The 12,805-nt window shown below is 42.2% G+C and overlaps 1 protein-coding gene across 2 annotated transcripts; it reads right to left on the reverse strand.

Annotated features, from left to right (window-relative positions):
- Window positions 1-3,890: 3,890 nt before the first annotated feature.
- Window positions 3,891-12,571, reverse strand: shox (short stature homeobox). 2 transcript variants are annotated; one of them, XM_051404658.1, is made up of 6 exons: window positions 12,157-12,571; window positions 10,208-10,416; window positions 7,051-7,108; window positions 6,792-6,880; window positions 4,469-4,681; window positions 3,891-4,110 (listed from the first exon to the last, which is right to left on the reverse strand). In XM_051404658.1, exons 1-6 carry the CDS (start codon window positions 12,401-12,403, stop codon window positions 4,021-4,023), a joined length of 906 nt encoding a protein of 301 aa, XP_051260618.1. In that variant the 5' UTR covers window positions 12,404-12,571; the 3' UTR covers window positions 3,891-4,020. The 2 variants fall into 2 exon arrangements, with proteins under 2 accessions (XP_051260618.1, XP_051260617.1); XM_051404657.1 differs by having other exon boundaries at window positions 6,792-6,901.
- Window positions 12,572-12,805: the final 234 nt, after the last annotated feature.

The following is a 12,805-nucleotide window of genomic DNA, read 5'->3' on the forward strand; positions in this document are numbered from 1 at the left end:
AAACTGCCGGAACAGGATTTACTCATGGTTTAAGAACCACAAAGTTGGCTCACTGAAAAAAACTCTCAGCTTAACCAAATAAAACGCTTATTCTCAGAGTTGTCGCAAGTAGCCCCTCGAGTTATTGTTATATAGAATGACAAAAGCTCTAACTTCACGTCTTTGTGCAAAGTCTTCACAGTCTTCTCAGGCCTGTGCTGTCATTTCACACCACTGCCGGCTTTATGTTGAAGCTACGACAGCTCACATTCCGTCTGATCATAGTTGTGTGTGACATTTCAAAGAGGATTATGAGAATGAAATGTGATAAAAACTATTTTCACGTGACCCCTGAGCACTTGACCTCTGATAGGCTAGAGCAGCGTAGCACCAAGGTTCAGACTTCTGGGACTTGCATGTTGTGTGCAGTCCGTGCTTATAGAGAGTCACTGAGGTGATCGCAAGAAAAATCCAATGCGCTGCAACAGGACTATTATTCTATATTATATAACGACGAAACTATGAGTCGGGACAATAAGATTCTGATTCTCTGCCAAAAACAACAAACATTCAGAAACAAGAAATAGCAAATGCTCATCAGCAGTAAAACTAGATGCAGTATCAAGCATAGCCCACCATACACACACTCCTCTCTTACACACACTCCTCTCCACTATTAATATATTATTGTGTATTTGTTACTTGTGGCCAACATAAATAGAGTTATGTGCTTGAACATGTTGACAAAGCAGCCATGGCTCATTGGTGGTTGATGGATGGCCGTGTGTGCCATGCTAATTATTAGTACACATAAAAGGATGCTGTTATTTCCAGACCTGGCCCAGCGGGTCCCAGCCGGAGGGGTCACTGGGTAAATACGGAGCCATCAGTCTGCGACTATATCACTCAATCTTGATGTATGAGCAAAGAGGTACAAATTAAACGTGCAGCGACCTTCTAGGGGGGTACTGCACTCAACAGGACGCCATTTGGGCTAATTCCTGCATGGGGTTCAGACAATAGGCCACTATACCACATGGTGTAATTACTTTGTGTACACACATCTGGAATTAAGCTCCCAGAGGAAGCTAATACACTTAAAAAAGAAAAAGGGGCCAACCATTTTAGATGTGCAAAATTTAGTATGTGTGGGAAGAACAAGTGGAGGGAGTGTGCGAGTGTGTTATGTATGTGTGTTTGTGTGTTTGATGGTGGGGGGCGGGGGTTGACTTCAAATGTAGATGCTGATGAACATACGCTAACTCTTGACCTTCGCATGTCATCTGCTCAAAGTTAATCATTGCCGTTGAAACGAGGAGAAAAGATCCTCTTTGAGCACTGAGCTCAGAAGATTACATGTCATACATACAGTATCCCTCAAATCTCTCGCTTGCCTTCTATTTTCCCTCTTCTCTTATAGGCTCCCAGCTCCGGTTACAGCCATCTTGCTTCGATTTGACAACGTTACAGCCCCACTTTCCATACCAATCCTATCTGTGTCATTTTGACAAACACAGGCAGAGAGATGTACCATGTAGGGGGGCTCCAGATTCTGGTTGCATCTGGATTTTATAGCAGCACAATTTTCTCGTGCTGGTGGGCTGCTCAGATTGGATGTGATGAGCTGCGCTGGCTAACATGGAGCCTGTGTGAATGTCAAGTTGCGACTGATATTGATATTGATCCACAGGTTGAGACCATTGCTGAGCATCAGCCACGACACGGTATGAGGCAGGCAGAGAGCATGAATCTGCATCAGGACGTAAATACTCAGGACATTAGGGAGGGGGATTAGATCTGACTGCTGGTATTGTCTTGAAAATGTGGTCAGTTCTGTCTTTCTTAGTCATTAGCAGGGATTATCGTGCCTTTTGTGTTCTTGTGTATACTGAGTTACAAAGTGTGTTTCCTCGCCAGCCTTGCTTTACTTTGAGCGTGAAACTCAAAGCCGCTTGTGGAGCTTAACAAGTTCGAAAAGTATTTTAAAAGTCGAGTACAAATATTTATAACTTTATTGATAGTTTACTTGTACAAGATGTACATTCATATTTTGTGAATCAAAAGGGGGAAAACAAACTGTACGATGATTCATGTTTAGGCATGCTTGCATATGAAATGATAATCATTTTTAATGGGTACAACAAATTCCATGGAGTATTGTTCAGTTCAACCATCCCTGAAATGTTTGTAAACTCGGACACGCTACATTTTTTTTTTTTAGGCAAACAATGCACTACAGCCACACCTCCTAATTCAAATTCAACACTTAAAAAAACATACAAAAATAAATGCAAAGCCATGTAAAAATGTACACTTGTAGTTCAACTATTTCATCTTTCATAAACTTTCAGACAAAATAATAAATAAAACACCAATATGTTTAATTTAAAATGGAGACATAGATAAACAATTCTAAATGGAGGTCTGTTAACAGAGAAAATGTTTTTTGGAGACTGTTAGAGGTACAAAGATCTTAAACAGATCTACATGTTTGGCGCAGCTCTGACAGCAGTGTTTAAAAGGTCAAAATAATCTTTGAATTCCAAAACAATCCAAATGTTCTGTTGTTGTCCGGAACAATTTGTAAAATACAGTCTGAATTACTTGGAAATGAATAGTGAAATGCCACGTATAACATGCAGAATTAAGCTAATCATATTGTAAACAACTGCTTGGCTTGGTTTACAATACTGATTTGATGATTTTATTCTGAACATTTCCCAATATCCAAACTTAAATTGATTTCTGTAATGTAGATGGAGGAGATTTTTTATTTAATTATTAAGAACCCAACCCTAATTTCTGCAGCATCCAAAAATGTGCTCATGTCTTCCTCAACAAGTGACAACTGTACCTGATGTAAACAAAACTGCTTGAATACACAGGAGGTGGGATATGGCACCTGGTAATGAGTGACTTTTCTTGAACTCAATAAAATATACACTGCTGTAGAAAAACTGGCGTGTTTGGCAAAGAAATTCAACACTCCGACAGTGCATGAAAAAACAACAGAAAGAAATCATTGGGTCTCTTTATCGTTGAGGATTAACTGCTAGCTGTTTTTACTTTTTTGCTATTTACAGTATTGCACTTAAACTGCACACCATTGCATTTCAGTTTGACTGATGCTTTCTTCTTGTTTTCAGAATTACAAAAAAAGAGAAGAAAAAGAACGCATTTATACCCTTTATCCAAAGATAATGTCCTTTTTGCTGATCACATGACAATATCAAATCCCCCTCCCCCTTTTAATTAGTAAAGTAGTATCTGCTTGTAGTGCCATTTGTAAACACCCACATACGAGACCTGAAGTGCAAAGGCTATCTTCACTTCTTTACCCAGGATACAACACAACAAACAGAAAGAAATAAAGACAGAGAGAGAGAGAGCACGCTGTGAGGAGATAATGCAATACCAAGTCTCGCCGACACATGCCCAGCAACTCAGAGTAACGTCTCTCCCCTCTGCAGCAAAGGAAAAATTAGTTGTTGCTTTTGTTATAGCACAAGTCCATAAGAAGAAGGATATCAAACCGTAATGGAGACCTTTCTCTTTGAAGGTGTGGGGGGACAGGGGCGGGGGGTTGTGGGCATGTAGAATGGCAGTGTTAAAAAAGTTGTGGAGCGTTTATGTCAGGTGTGTATGGAGGCCAGTCCCAGAACGGTCCTCCATTAGAGCTCATGCAGTTGGCAGCAGCAGGGAACACAGTGGTTGGAGACAAACATGGCCTTTTTTTTTTTTATGTTTTCTTTTTTCTTCGTTTTTCTAGTGAGGGTGGGGGCAGAACAGAGGGTGGGGGCAGAACAGGGGGTGGGGGGTGGGAGGTCAGGGGGCGGGGGGCGGGTTTGGGTGTAAAGGTGAGAGCCGTTCCAATGCCTCGGTGAGGTGGTGTTTGGGTCTCCCCCCCCCCATGCTCAACCCTCTGCATTGTCAACATGGCGGCAGCCAGCGTCAGCGAGGCTCTGCTTTTTGGCCCTGCTGCTGCCCTGCCAGTTTGCTTTGTTCTAACGTCTTCTGGTCTGACGGGCCCCGGCCTGGCCCTCAGACAGACATCCACATGTGTTTGTACGGTCCTTGGGATGTGATCTGTGCCTGGAGTGGACTGAGCCACTGGCCCCGCAGAAGTCCTGCCTGTTGGGGCGAAAAGTAAAAGGTGATTTCATTGGTATTTAATTACCGTTCTCTACAAGTGGTTTGTTTTGGCAGCTGGTTTTGTGACAATTTTCTCGCTCCCTCCTTCTTTTTTTTATTTTCTTCCTCCACTGTTCTCCCCCTCTCTCTCTCACACACACTCTCTCTCTCCCCCTCTCTCTGTATGTGTTCCTCTCTTTCATTCTCACTCAGTGTTTTTGTTTAGTTTAGTTTTAGCTGTGAGTGTCACGGCCCTTTCACAGGCTCAGTCTTGTGTGAGAGGCGATTATGGGCATCAGGCGAGCGGAGGGGCAGCCCGGTGGGGTCAGAGTCCCAGAGCTTCGGCGTGTTTTCTTGCCTTGAGTCGCAGGTCGGCGATGCTCGAGTTCTTGCTGTTGCTTTTGGCAGCCGCCGCCACCGCCGCCGCTGCAGAGGCCGAGTCGGCGAGTGATGCGATTGGTAGTCCGAAGGGAGGGGGCGGGAACATCAGGTAGGGAGCGTGAGCAGCCAGGTGAGGGTGCAGGTGGGGGTGGGAGTGGGTGACCCCGTCCAACTGGAGCTGGGCTTGGACCTGCAGAGCAGCAAAACACAAAGTTAGTCATCGTGGGAGCCTCAGGCTGTGTGTGTGTGTGTGTGTGTGTGTGTGTGTGTGTGTGTGTGTGTGTGTGTGTGTGTGTGTGCGTGTGTGCGTGTGTGAAGAGGGTTTAGGATTTAGGTTTCACAGTCTGACACTATTAAATTCTCCTTCAAATTTTACCCCCTCAAAGCTGTTGCTTACAGTGTGTTTTCTAAGAAAATAGTTAGGGGCTGCACTCTGCGCTTTAGCCCTTTTTTCATGTCAGCTATTCTAAAAGTTAATGAATCATACATTGCTCTAAGACACCACATCCAATTTAATCGTCTAGAATCAAAGTCTTTCTAGGACCCAGAACAGATTTGTTTAATTCAGACTGAGGACTCCGTTATACCCTTGGAAATATGCAGTCTTGTTATCCTGATTATGTATTCAATTGCATAAATAAACAATTTTGCACTAAAAAGATATTCACATATTTGGAGTTATAAATATTTATCCAGACATATTCCTGAGTCAAGGGGAAAAAAAGAAACCATAAGGAGCATAGAATATCAGTTTTCACATTCTTGGCAATTATTTTATAAGAAGTAGGTGAAAATTAAGCATCCACTCACTTCAGAGGGAGTGAGCTGAGCCTGTTGCCATTCCTCATGTGTTTCAAACACCACAGGAAGAAGTGGGAAAACTCAAGCACTTCATGCTTTCTTCTCCAACCAAAATAGAACGATTTAAAGTCAAAGTTTTAACTCGACTAAATATTATTTCTGCACTTTCCCTCCTTTCATATTGGCCTAAAAATACCGAAAATGACTCGGGTTGAAGTTGGTAAATGAAAGGGAAAATTAATTTGAACCACAAATGTATAGTTGCTCAGCAGCACTGCAATGGCATCCAAACACAACCTCCTGCAAACAACAAGCGTTTCCACATATCTCATTTACCAACAATCAGGTAACAAACTGCAGCTGTGGCCGATAACTTCCAAATGTATACCGCAATTACGTCTGATTCAAATGTACAAGCGCTGATGGAAAACCAATTTAACTTCTGGAAAAGTTGATTTTGTGGAGCGTTTGAGGGACAGGACAGAAACTGATCCATCCCTGGCAAAACAGGGGGTGGACATTTGACGTGGTTGCGCATTAGGGTGCGTGTCCTGTTTATATCCTCATACACACTCACAGCTTGCGTAGTCTTTTGTATATTAGGATGATTTTGGCAGTTTTTCTTTACTTGTTGGTTGATACTGAAGAAGGATGAGAAGGAGCCACATGACACGAAGCTTTGGAGCCAGATTCAATCCTCAGACCTTGCAGTTATCCACCAACCGAACCACTAACCATTCACTTGTTTTATATGCTGCATTGTAATGCCAGCGCAGTCTGTGTGTGCTGCCCACTGCCTATTTCCACCTCAAACAGCGAGCCTATCTCGGTATGCAGGCCTCAAGCCTCCACCCCTGCCAGTGTAGCTCAACGCCAATATCCATCAGAGCCCACTCCATTCCCCACTTTCATCATCTCTTTTATGTGCTCGCGCCTGCCGCACTGTTGGCTTAATTAGGCCGCCGCTTTTCACGTGGGTCAAGCAGACAAACAAAGCAGCCGGGACGCAGAAGCAGATAGCAAGCAGATCAAATGTCTGTCCACCTCTCCTCTCCCTGTACAGCCTGACCCCTCTCCACACAGCCAGGAGGTGAAAGGTGCACTGAGGTCTGAGCTGCCCCCCTCCCCCTCCAACACACACACACACACACACACACACACACACACACACACACACACACACACACACACATAGTCTCTCATCACTCGCATCTAATAGCTGCACATGGTCTATAGATTCATGTGAGTGTACATATATGGGCTTGTTTTGTCTCTGATTCCAGAAACACACACACAAAGCTCCAGCTTAAACAATTTGACCTATTTATTTCAGATTGCTCAGTCTTCACCCCTGCTTTACAAGATGCTGAGTAATCAAAAAAATCCCTGAATTTTTTACTTTTCTACATTTTATTCTGCCTGAGTTTGCACTCATGATTGGATGTTTCTAAAGATTTTAAAGCTTTGTCAGCTCCTGCTAATACAAGAACATGGCCTACCTGTTGGAAGGGCATCCGGAGGGCGCCCATATTGACATAGGGTGCTACTCTGCATGCGTCGAGGTGACTGCCGCCGCCCAGAATAACACCTGGAGAGAACGGAAAGATGTCTGTCAGACAGCCAGACAGTTGTTGTTATGTGAGATGAGGAGGTCACAGTTTTTCCACATGCAGTTAGAATTGGTGTCAAATTGTACTCAACTAAAATAAATCAAAAGAAAAAAGAAAATATTAATAAGATAATTCAAAAAGGTTTTACCTTTGTGCATCTGGTTTTCTTGTTTTCGACATTTTGCTCTTCTGTTCTGGAACCAGACCTATAATTGAAAAAGCAAATGATCTATAAGAAAAGAAAAAAATACTGAAAACAAATAGTGCTAAATCCAGTTTTTAACAAAAAATATAATTCATGACATTTCTATTTTTATATCAGATGTTATTTTAATTTTAGTTGTAATTTATGGGCAGGCCACTTATTTGTAACCAATAAAAAGAAATCACGGGTAGGTTACACATGATGAAACAAACGAAATGTTATTTGGTTATTTGTACAAAAAATAACTATAAATTGTTGCAATGAAAAAACAAAAATGTATTTATAGGATATGAGTAAATATTTATTTATAGGATATAAAGAAAGAAAGTTGAGAGAAAACCACAAGCTCGGTATAAACGTGATATTCAGCTCTACAGTAAATTATTAAAGGAACATTGTGGTGTAATAAAAAAAACAACAAAACTGTTATAAAACCAGCATTGAGGAAGCTGCCACCACTTCACAGACCGCGTAGGAATATTACAAGAATATGATGATATATATAAAAACACAGCCCTTCGTTAACCACCTTCCAATTTGCTGACTGTCTTTGAAGCTGCAGGCTACGGCCTATTGTTAATCATCATCAACCTAATTTGCCTCGGTGAATAACATTATCTCCCCTCCCCTTCGACCCCGCAATGATTATCATTTACAGATGCGAAATTAGCGGTTGGTCGCGGACCACAAAGGGCGCAGACTGACGAGGATGATGACTCAAGGTGCCGTGGAGCCATTTTGAGCTGCGTGGATCCGCGCTCAACATCGTGTCGATGGGACTGCAATAACAGGCCAGTCGATAAACTGTCCATTAGCGACTGAGACAAGCAGTGGCCTGAAACTGTGACCTGAAAATAAAAATCTATTGTTCTGTCTTTGAAAAACTGAGCCTACGAATATAATTGCAAACAAACGTGTCAATATAGAAACGTTATTATTTCATTTATATAATCTGAGATAATCTTTACATGTATCAATTCAATTCAATTCAATTCAATTATTATTATGATTATTATGATTATTATTATTATTATTAAATTGTCATGAATGTATAGGCGGTGAGTTCTCAGCACTACAGCGGTAAATGACGGTAGAAAAGGTGTTTGTGAGAATCCCAGGTGATTTTGCATAGACGCACAGTAATCCCTCAGATAAATCAAGGCTAATATTAGACGGGCCCGAGATCAATTCCAATTACGTGCCAGTATGTTAAGCAAAGTGAACTACACTGGTTCAGACAGTTATTTCTTCATTAAGGGCCACTCAATGATGCGCTTCACAAATACCCTAATCTCATTTCCTTTTTGATTTTTTAATAGAGACAGTGAATAATGACATTTAATTTAGCAGCGCGCCAGAAACCCAAAGATATTAGTCCTAACTGAATTACTGCCTGCTCCTCACCAAGCTCTCATAACTTTCAATTAGATTCATTGACAGCTGCTCGGAGCGTGCTGGTCCACAGCCTGCAACAGCCCTGCTGAAATCCCCCCCTCTCTCTCTCTCTCTCTCTCTCTGAACCTGGAGAAAATCCTGTCCCCGTGCCTGAAAAAGGGGGCCTTAAAAAATACTTCTTCTTTTTTAATGCTTTATTTTTCAGGGAGAGTCAATCAACGGGCTCTGCCATTTTATTTCCCATCAACCACAGCCAGGCTGTTATCAACTATATTTACACCATGAATTATTTGAATGCGCTATAATCTGTATTAGTGAGAGTTGCAGTGTTATCCCGCACTGTCAACTAAGTCCGACAATGTCCAGCTCCAAATGGTAGTCGGTGGGCTTATAAAGCTCTATGATGGCTCTTATTCATCCGATTAGATAGCTGAACAGCAGCAGAGTTGGGCCAGAATTGAGTTATTTCTAATCTGTTTTTATGGGGACACTACATCAAGCCAATGGCAGATATTACAAAGAAAATGAGGAGGGATACGAGTTGACATAAGAGCGCGTCCCCTGAAGCAGCCATTCAGGCTCTTCATTCATTTTAATCATTGTTGGAATTTTTTTTTTTTTTTTTTGTCCCCCAAGGCTGCTGGGATCGTAGGAGTAGAGGCTGCTGGCTCTACAGGCCTACTGCTGCAAGTTCAGGAGGTTGTTCCATCCCGGATGATTTACAGCAGTTTACACTTGTTTGATATCACTGACTGGTGCTAACCCACCGTCTGTAAAACTATAGGCTGCACATCTAATGTGTCCTTATTTTAACTGTTACAGCACAGAAGGAACGGGCACTTTGGTGAAATGTTCAGTTTAAACAAGAATTCATTTCAAGCTACAAGCCAGCGAATCCTAAAAGATCCACAGTGATGGTGCAGACATTTTTTTGCTGAATTTTATACAACTGTCACAGTGAATTTGAAACTCCCGGAATATAAACCCACAACAAGGAGTGAAAAATCACAGATTGTGATAAAGTTACAATAAATTCACGATTGATCACCACACTTAACAGATTCCCTTAGGAATATTGTTAGAATATTTTAGACTTGAGGCTGCATCATTTACCTCTCAGGCCTGCACACTAAGAGCTCTCGACATTTTGCCTATTTATTTATTTTTTTGTTACACATTGCAGTAATACACAATGTATTCTATCACAAAAGAAACATCTTGCTTTATAGTCATTTTCACATGCTGGAAAACATGATCAGCATGATCAAACGCTGCACATTGGATTATTAATGAAGAAAATAAAAAGGGAGAAATAAATGCACCGCTGTGTAAACAGTAACAATATTTTCTCACACTGTCGTGTTTTTAAATTGTTTTAAAAGCAAATTTTTAAAGATAAATCCATAAAATCTTTTTCACGTGGCTTTTGTCTCTTAGTTGTAGCAGAGCTTGGTTGTGGCATAAATCAAGGCCTGACTAGATCATTAACTCCCACACAGATTCACCCACACCTCCTGTATGAGAACTGCAACGGTCCTGTAAAGATCCTAATATCACTTTAAAACACCAGGCACACTACCGGTCCCTGCAGGAATATGAGGAAAACATCTATTCTTGTTTGTAGCTCACACAGCAGCCCTGGCCGGTGTGATAGTCGCTCTGGATCAGTGAAGTGTGAGGAAGAAGAGAGAGGGGAGATCCTCACCTGCACTCTGGCCTCGGACAGTCCCAGCCGCTGGCTCAGCTCCTCTCTCATGAAGGCGTCCGGGTAGTGCGTCTCGTCGAAGAGCCGCTCCAGCTCGTTGAGCTGCTCCAAGGTGAAGTTAGTGCGACTCCTCCGCTGCTTCAGTTTGCCCTGTGCATCCTCGTCCTCCGACTTCACGTCCTCCTTTTTCTCCTTACACTCGTATATCCCTGTTAAACGACCCACGGTTGGGGGGGGAGAGGATGCGTTCAAAATCTCCACTTTCCTGGAGGAGCCACATAAACACACACACTATCCGTCTCTCTCTCTCTCTCTCACCCTTATCACACGCTCACATTACTGGCCCCCCATAGCCTACACAGGGCCCTGTCAGGGGCCTAAGGCCTGGCAATTTGGCAGCAACACACACATTAAACCGCCTATATCTTCAAGAGAGAGAGGGAGAGAGAGAGAGGGCCTGTGGCTGCATTTCCAGCTTCCATAAGTCAGTGTGTAATGTCAGTGCCGGTATAAAAGCGAATCCGTCAATACATGGCATGTAAGCCTAATAAGGGTATAAGCGATTTAAAGGGCAGAGAATTAAGCCCCGGCTAAACGGAGAAGATTTAGGCCTAATTACTCGCCTCCGTAAAACAGACAGGTTATTTCAGGCTATAAATAAAAAATGCTTCTTTCAACCGGAAACCTTAACATTTATTTTTCAATTGAAACCTTAAAATGTCTGTATTTCACACAGTATAACACACTGCAAGGCTGTCAGTGCAGGCTGTTCTATGTGTCTTTTTATTGTACTATTAGGTATAATCAGTTATTATTAGTAGCAGACGCAGTTACTGGACCTCTTTGGTCCCATTTTGGTGATTGTAGTTCGCTGACGGGAAAATGTGATTTTCCGCAGCTAAAGGTAATTTAATAGGCTATTATATACAATGTTATGTAAAATGCTTATCAGATTAATCCAAGACACACAGGGTCGCATGACACACAGTCTTCCCCTATTAGCTTCCATTAATTAAAAGGGGGGGAAAAGGCAGAATAATGCAGCACACTTTTCTTTTTTGCTCCTGCAGGATAAATATAGAAACAAGTTAAAATTACTCAATAAATGTCTAAAACTCTGGCCACTGCACAGCATCTGACTGCTGGGTGAAAAGAGGCCTGCTCTGCTGCTCCTCTGTACTTTTGAACCAATTTATAAATGACAGGCTCCTCTGAGGAAGATCCATTTTTAAAGAGCGTGTTTACTGGCACATTTCTCCATTTACAGGAATTTAATATCAGACATGGTGTGACTTTCGTCTTAAGGAGTATGACTACCCTGGAGGCTATAGATTATTAAGGGAGCACTACATCACATTAGTATTGCAGTTCAACTTTTAAATAATGCCAAACATAATATAAAATGTCCTCCAGAATTCATTTAATACTGTAACAGATAAAAGAAAATAAAGTGGGGTAGTAAGGATTTCCATACACTTTATAATGCATCCTCTTGGATTATTAGAGTTGTAAATATTTTCGTGTTGGCAAAAAAATTTGAAATTGCCCTTAAATTGGGATAAACTCAGTATTAAACACCGCAAATAAAATGAAAATCTATTATAAAAAATTATAAGGAGAATGATTTTTTTTCGTTCGGCCAAAGACTGACTGTCTGAAAACAATCATCAAATAGTTAAAACGACGGTCAGACGAAGGGCCCGCCTCCTGCTATGTAAAATAATCATTGTAACGACAGAATAACGCGTTAACTTTCTAAATCTACTGGAACTAAACGCGCACCGTTGCGCAAACACAACTCCTTTGATTTTACGCATGGGTTTGTAAGGATTTAGGAACAACTGAAACGTCGCTCAACGATACAACACAACTGAACTTGAGACATTTTCCCCGACACAATACGGAGCATTTTCTTCCAATTACAATAAATAAAATAAAAAAACCCTTACCCTCTGTCGACCTCGAAACATTAAAGTCCTTCAGTTTGTCCTTTTCCAGCTCGACATGGTCCTTGAACAGATGCACCGGGCAGTGGTTGCCCTCCGTTATGTCCTGCAGGTTTGTCTCCGGGCTGCCCAGCTCCCTCGCCCTTGACAAGCCGCTCTCCAAAACTTCCCTGTACGTGATACTCTCTTTGCTGCTCTCCTTGGTTTTCTGATCGAAAGATTTCGACACGAATGCCGTAAGTTCTTCCATGGTCGGCTCTGTCGCTCAGTAGTGGTCCTGGTCAGGGAAATCCACCGTGAATTCTCAGCATATATGTACCTTACCGTCTTCTATATAGTGCCAGCACTGCTCACGGATACGCTCTTTTTTGGAGGCTGGCAGCAGCGATAGATAGAAGGGGTGGAGAGGAGGTGAGATCACTCCTGCTGTTGTGACTGTGTATTTGAGAGCACACTATTTATACACGGCCACCTCAGCCCAGCCCCCCCCACCCCAACTCCCCCCACCACCACCCCTCTTCCCCCGATCTCTGTGTCTTGAGCAATTACAGGCCGGCTCGACTTTTGCAGAATTCAACTTTCAGCAGCTTTTTTTTTTTTTTTCTCCTTTTTCCACAAATCAATGATGGAGCTGATGGAGGCGGTTAATTGA

Source organism: Dicentrarchus labrax, unplaced genomic scaffold (assembly GCF_905237075.1).
Source record: "Dicentrarchus labrax unplaced genomic scaffold, dlabrax2021, whole genome shotgun sequence".
NCBI lineage: Eukaryota > Metazoa > Chordata > Actinopteri > Moronidae > Dicentrarchus > Dicentrarchus labrax.

Coding starts and splice junctions, on each gene's coding strand:
- shox (XM_051404657.1), bottom strand. CDS start 12,403: ATGGAAGAACTTACGGCATTCGTGTCGAAATCTTTCGATCAGAAAACC. Junction 10,417..12,156: donor TGTTTCGAGGTCGACAGAGG/GTAAGGGTTTTT, acceptor GTCGTTTAACAG/GGATATACGAGTGTAAGGAG. Junction 6,902..7,050: donor AGAAAACCAGATGCACAAAG/GTAAAACCTTTT, acceptor GCTGTCTGACAG/ACATCTTTCCGTTCTCTCCA.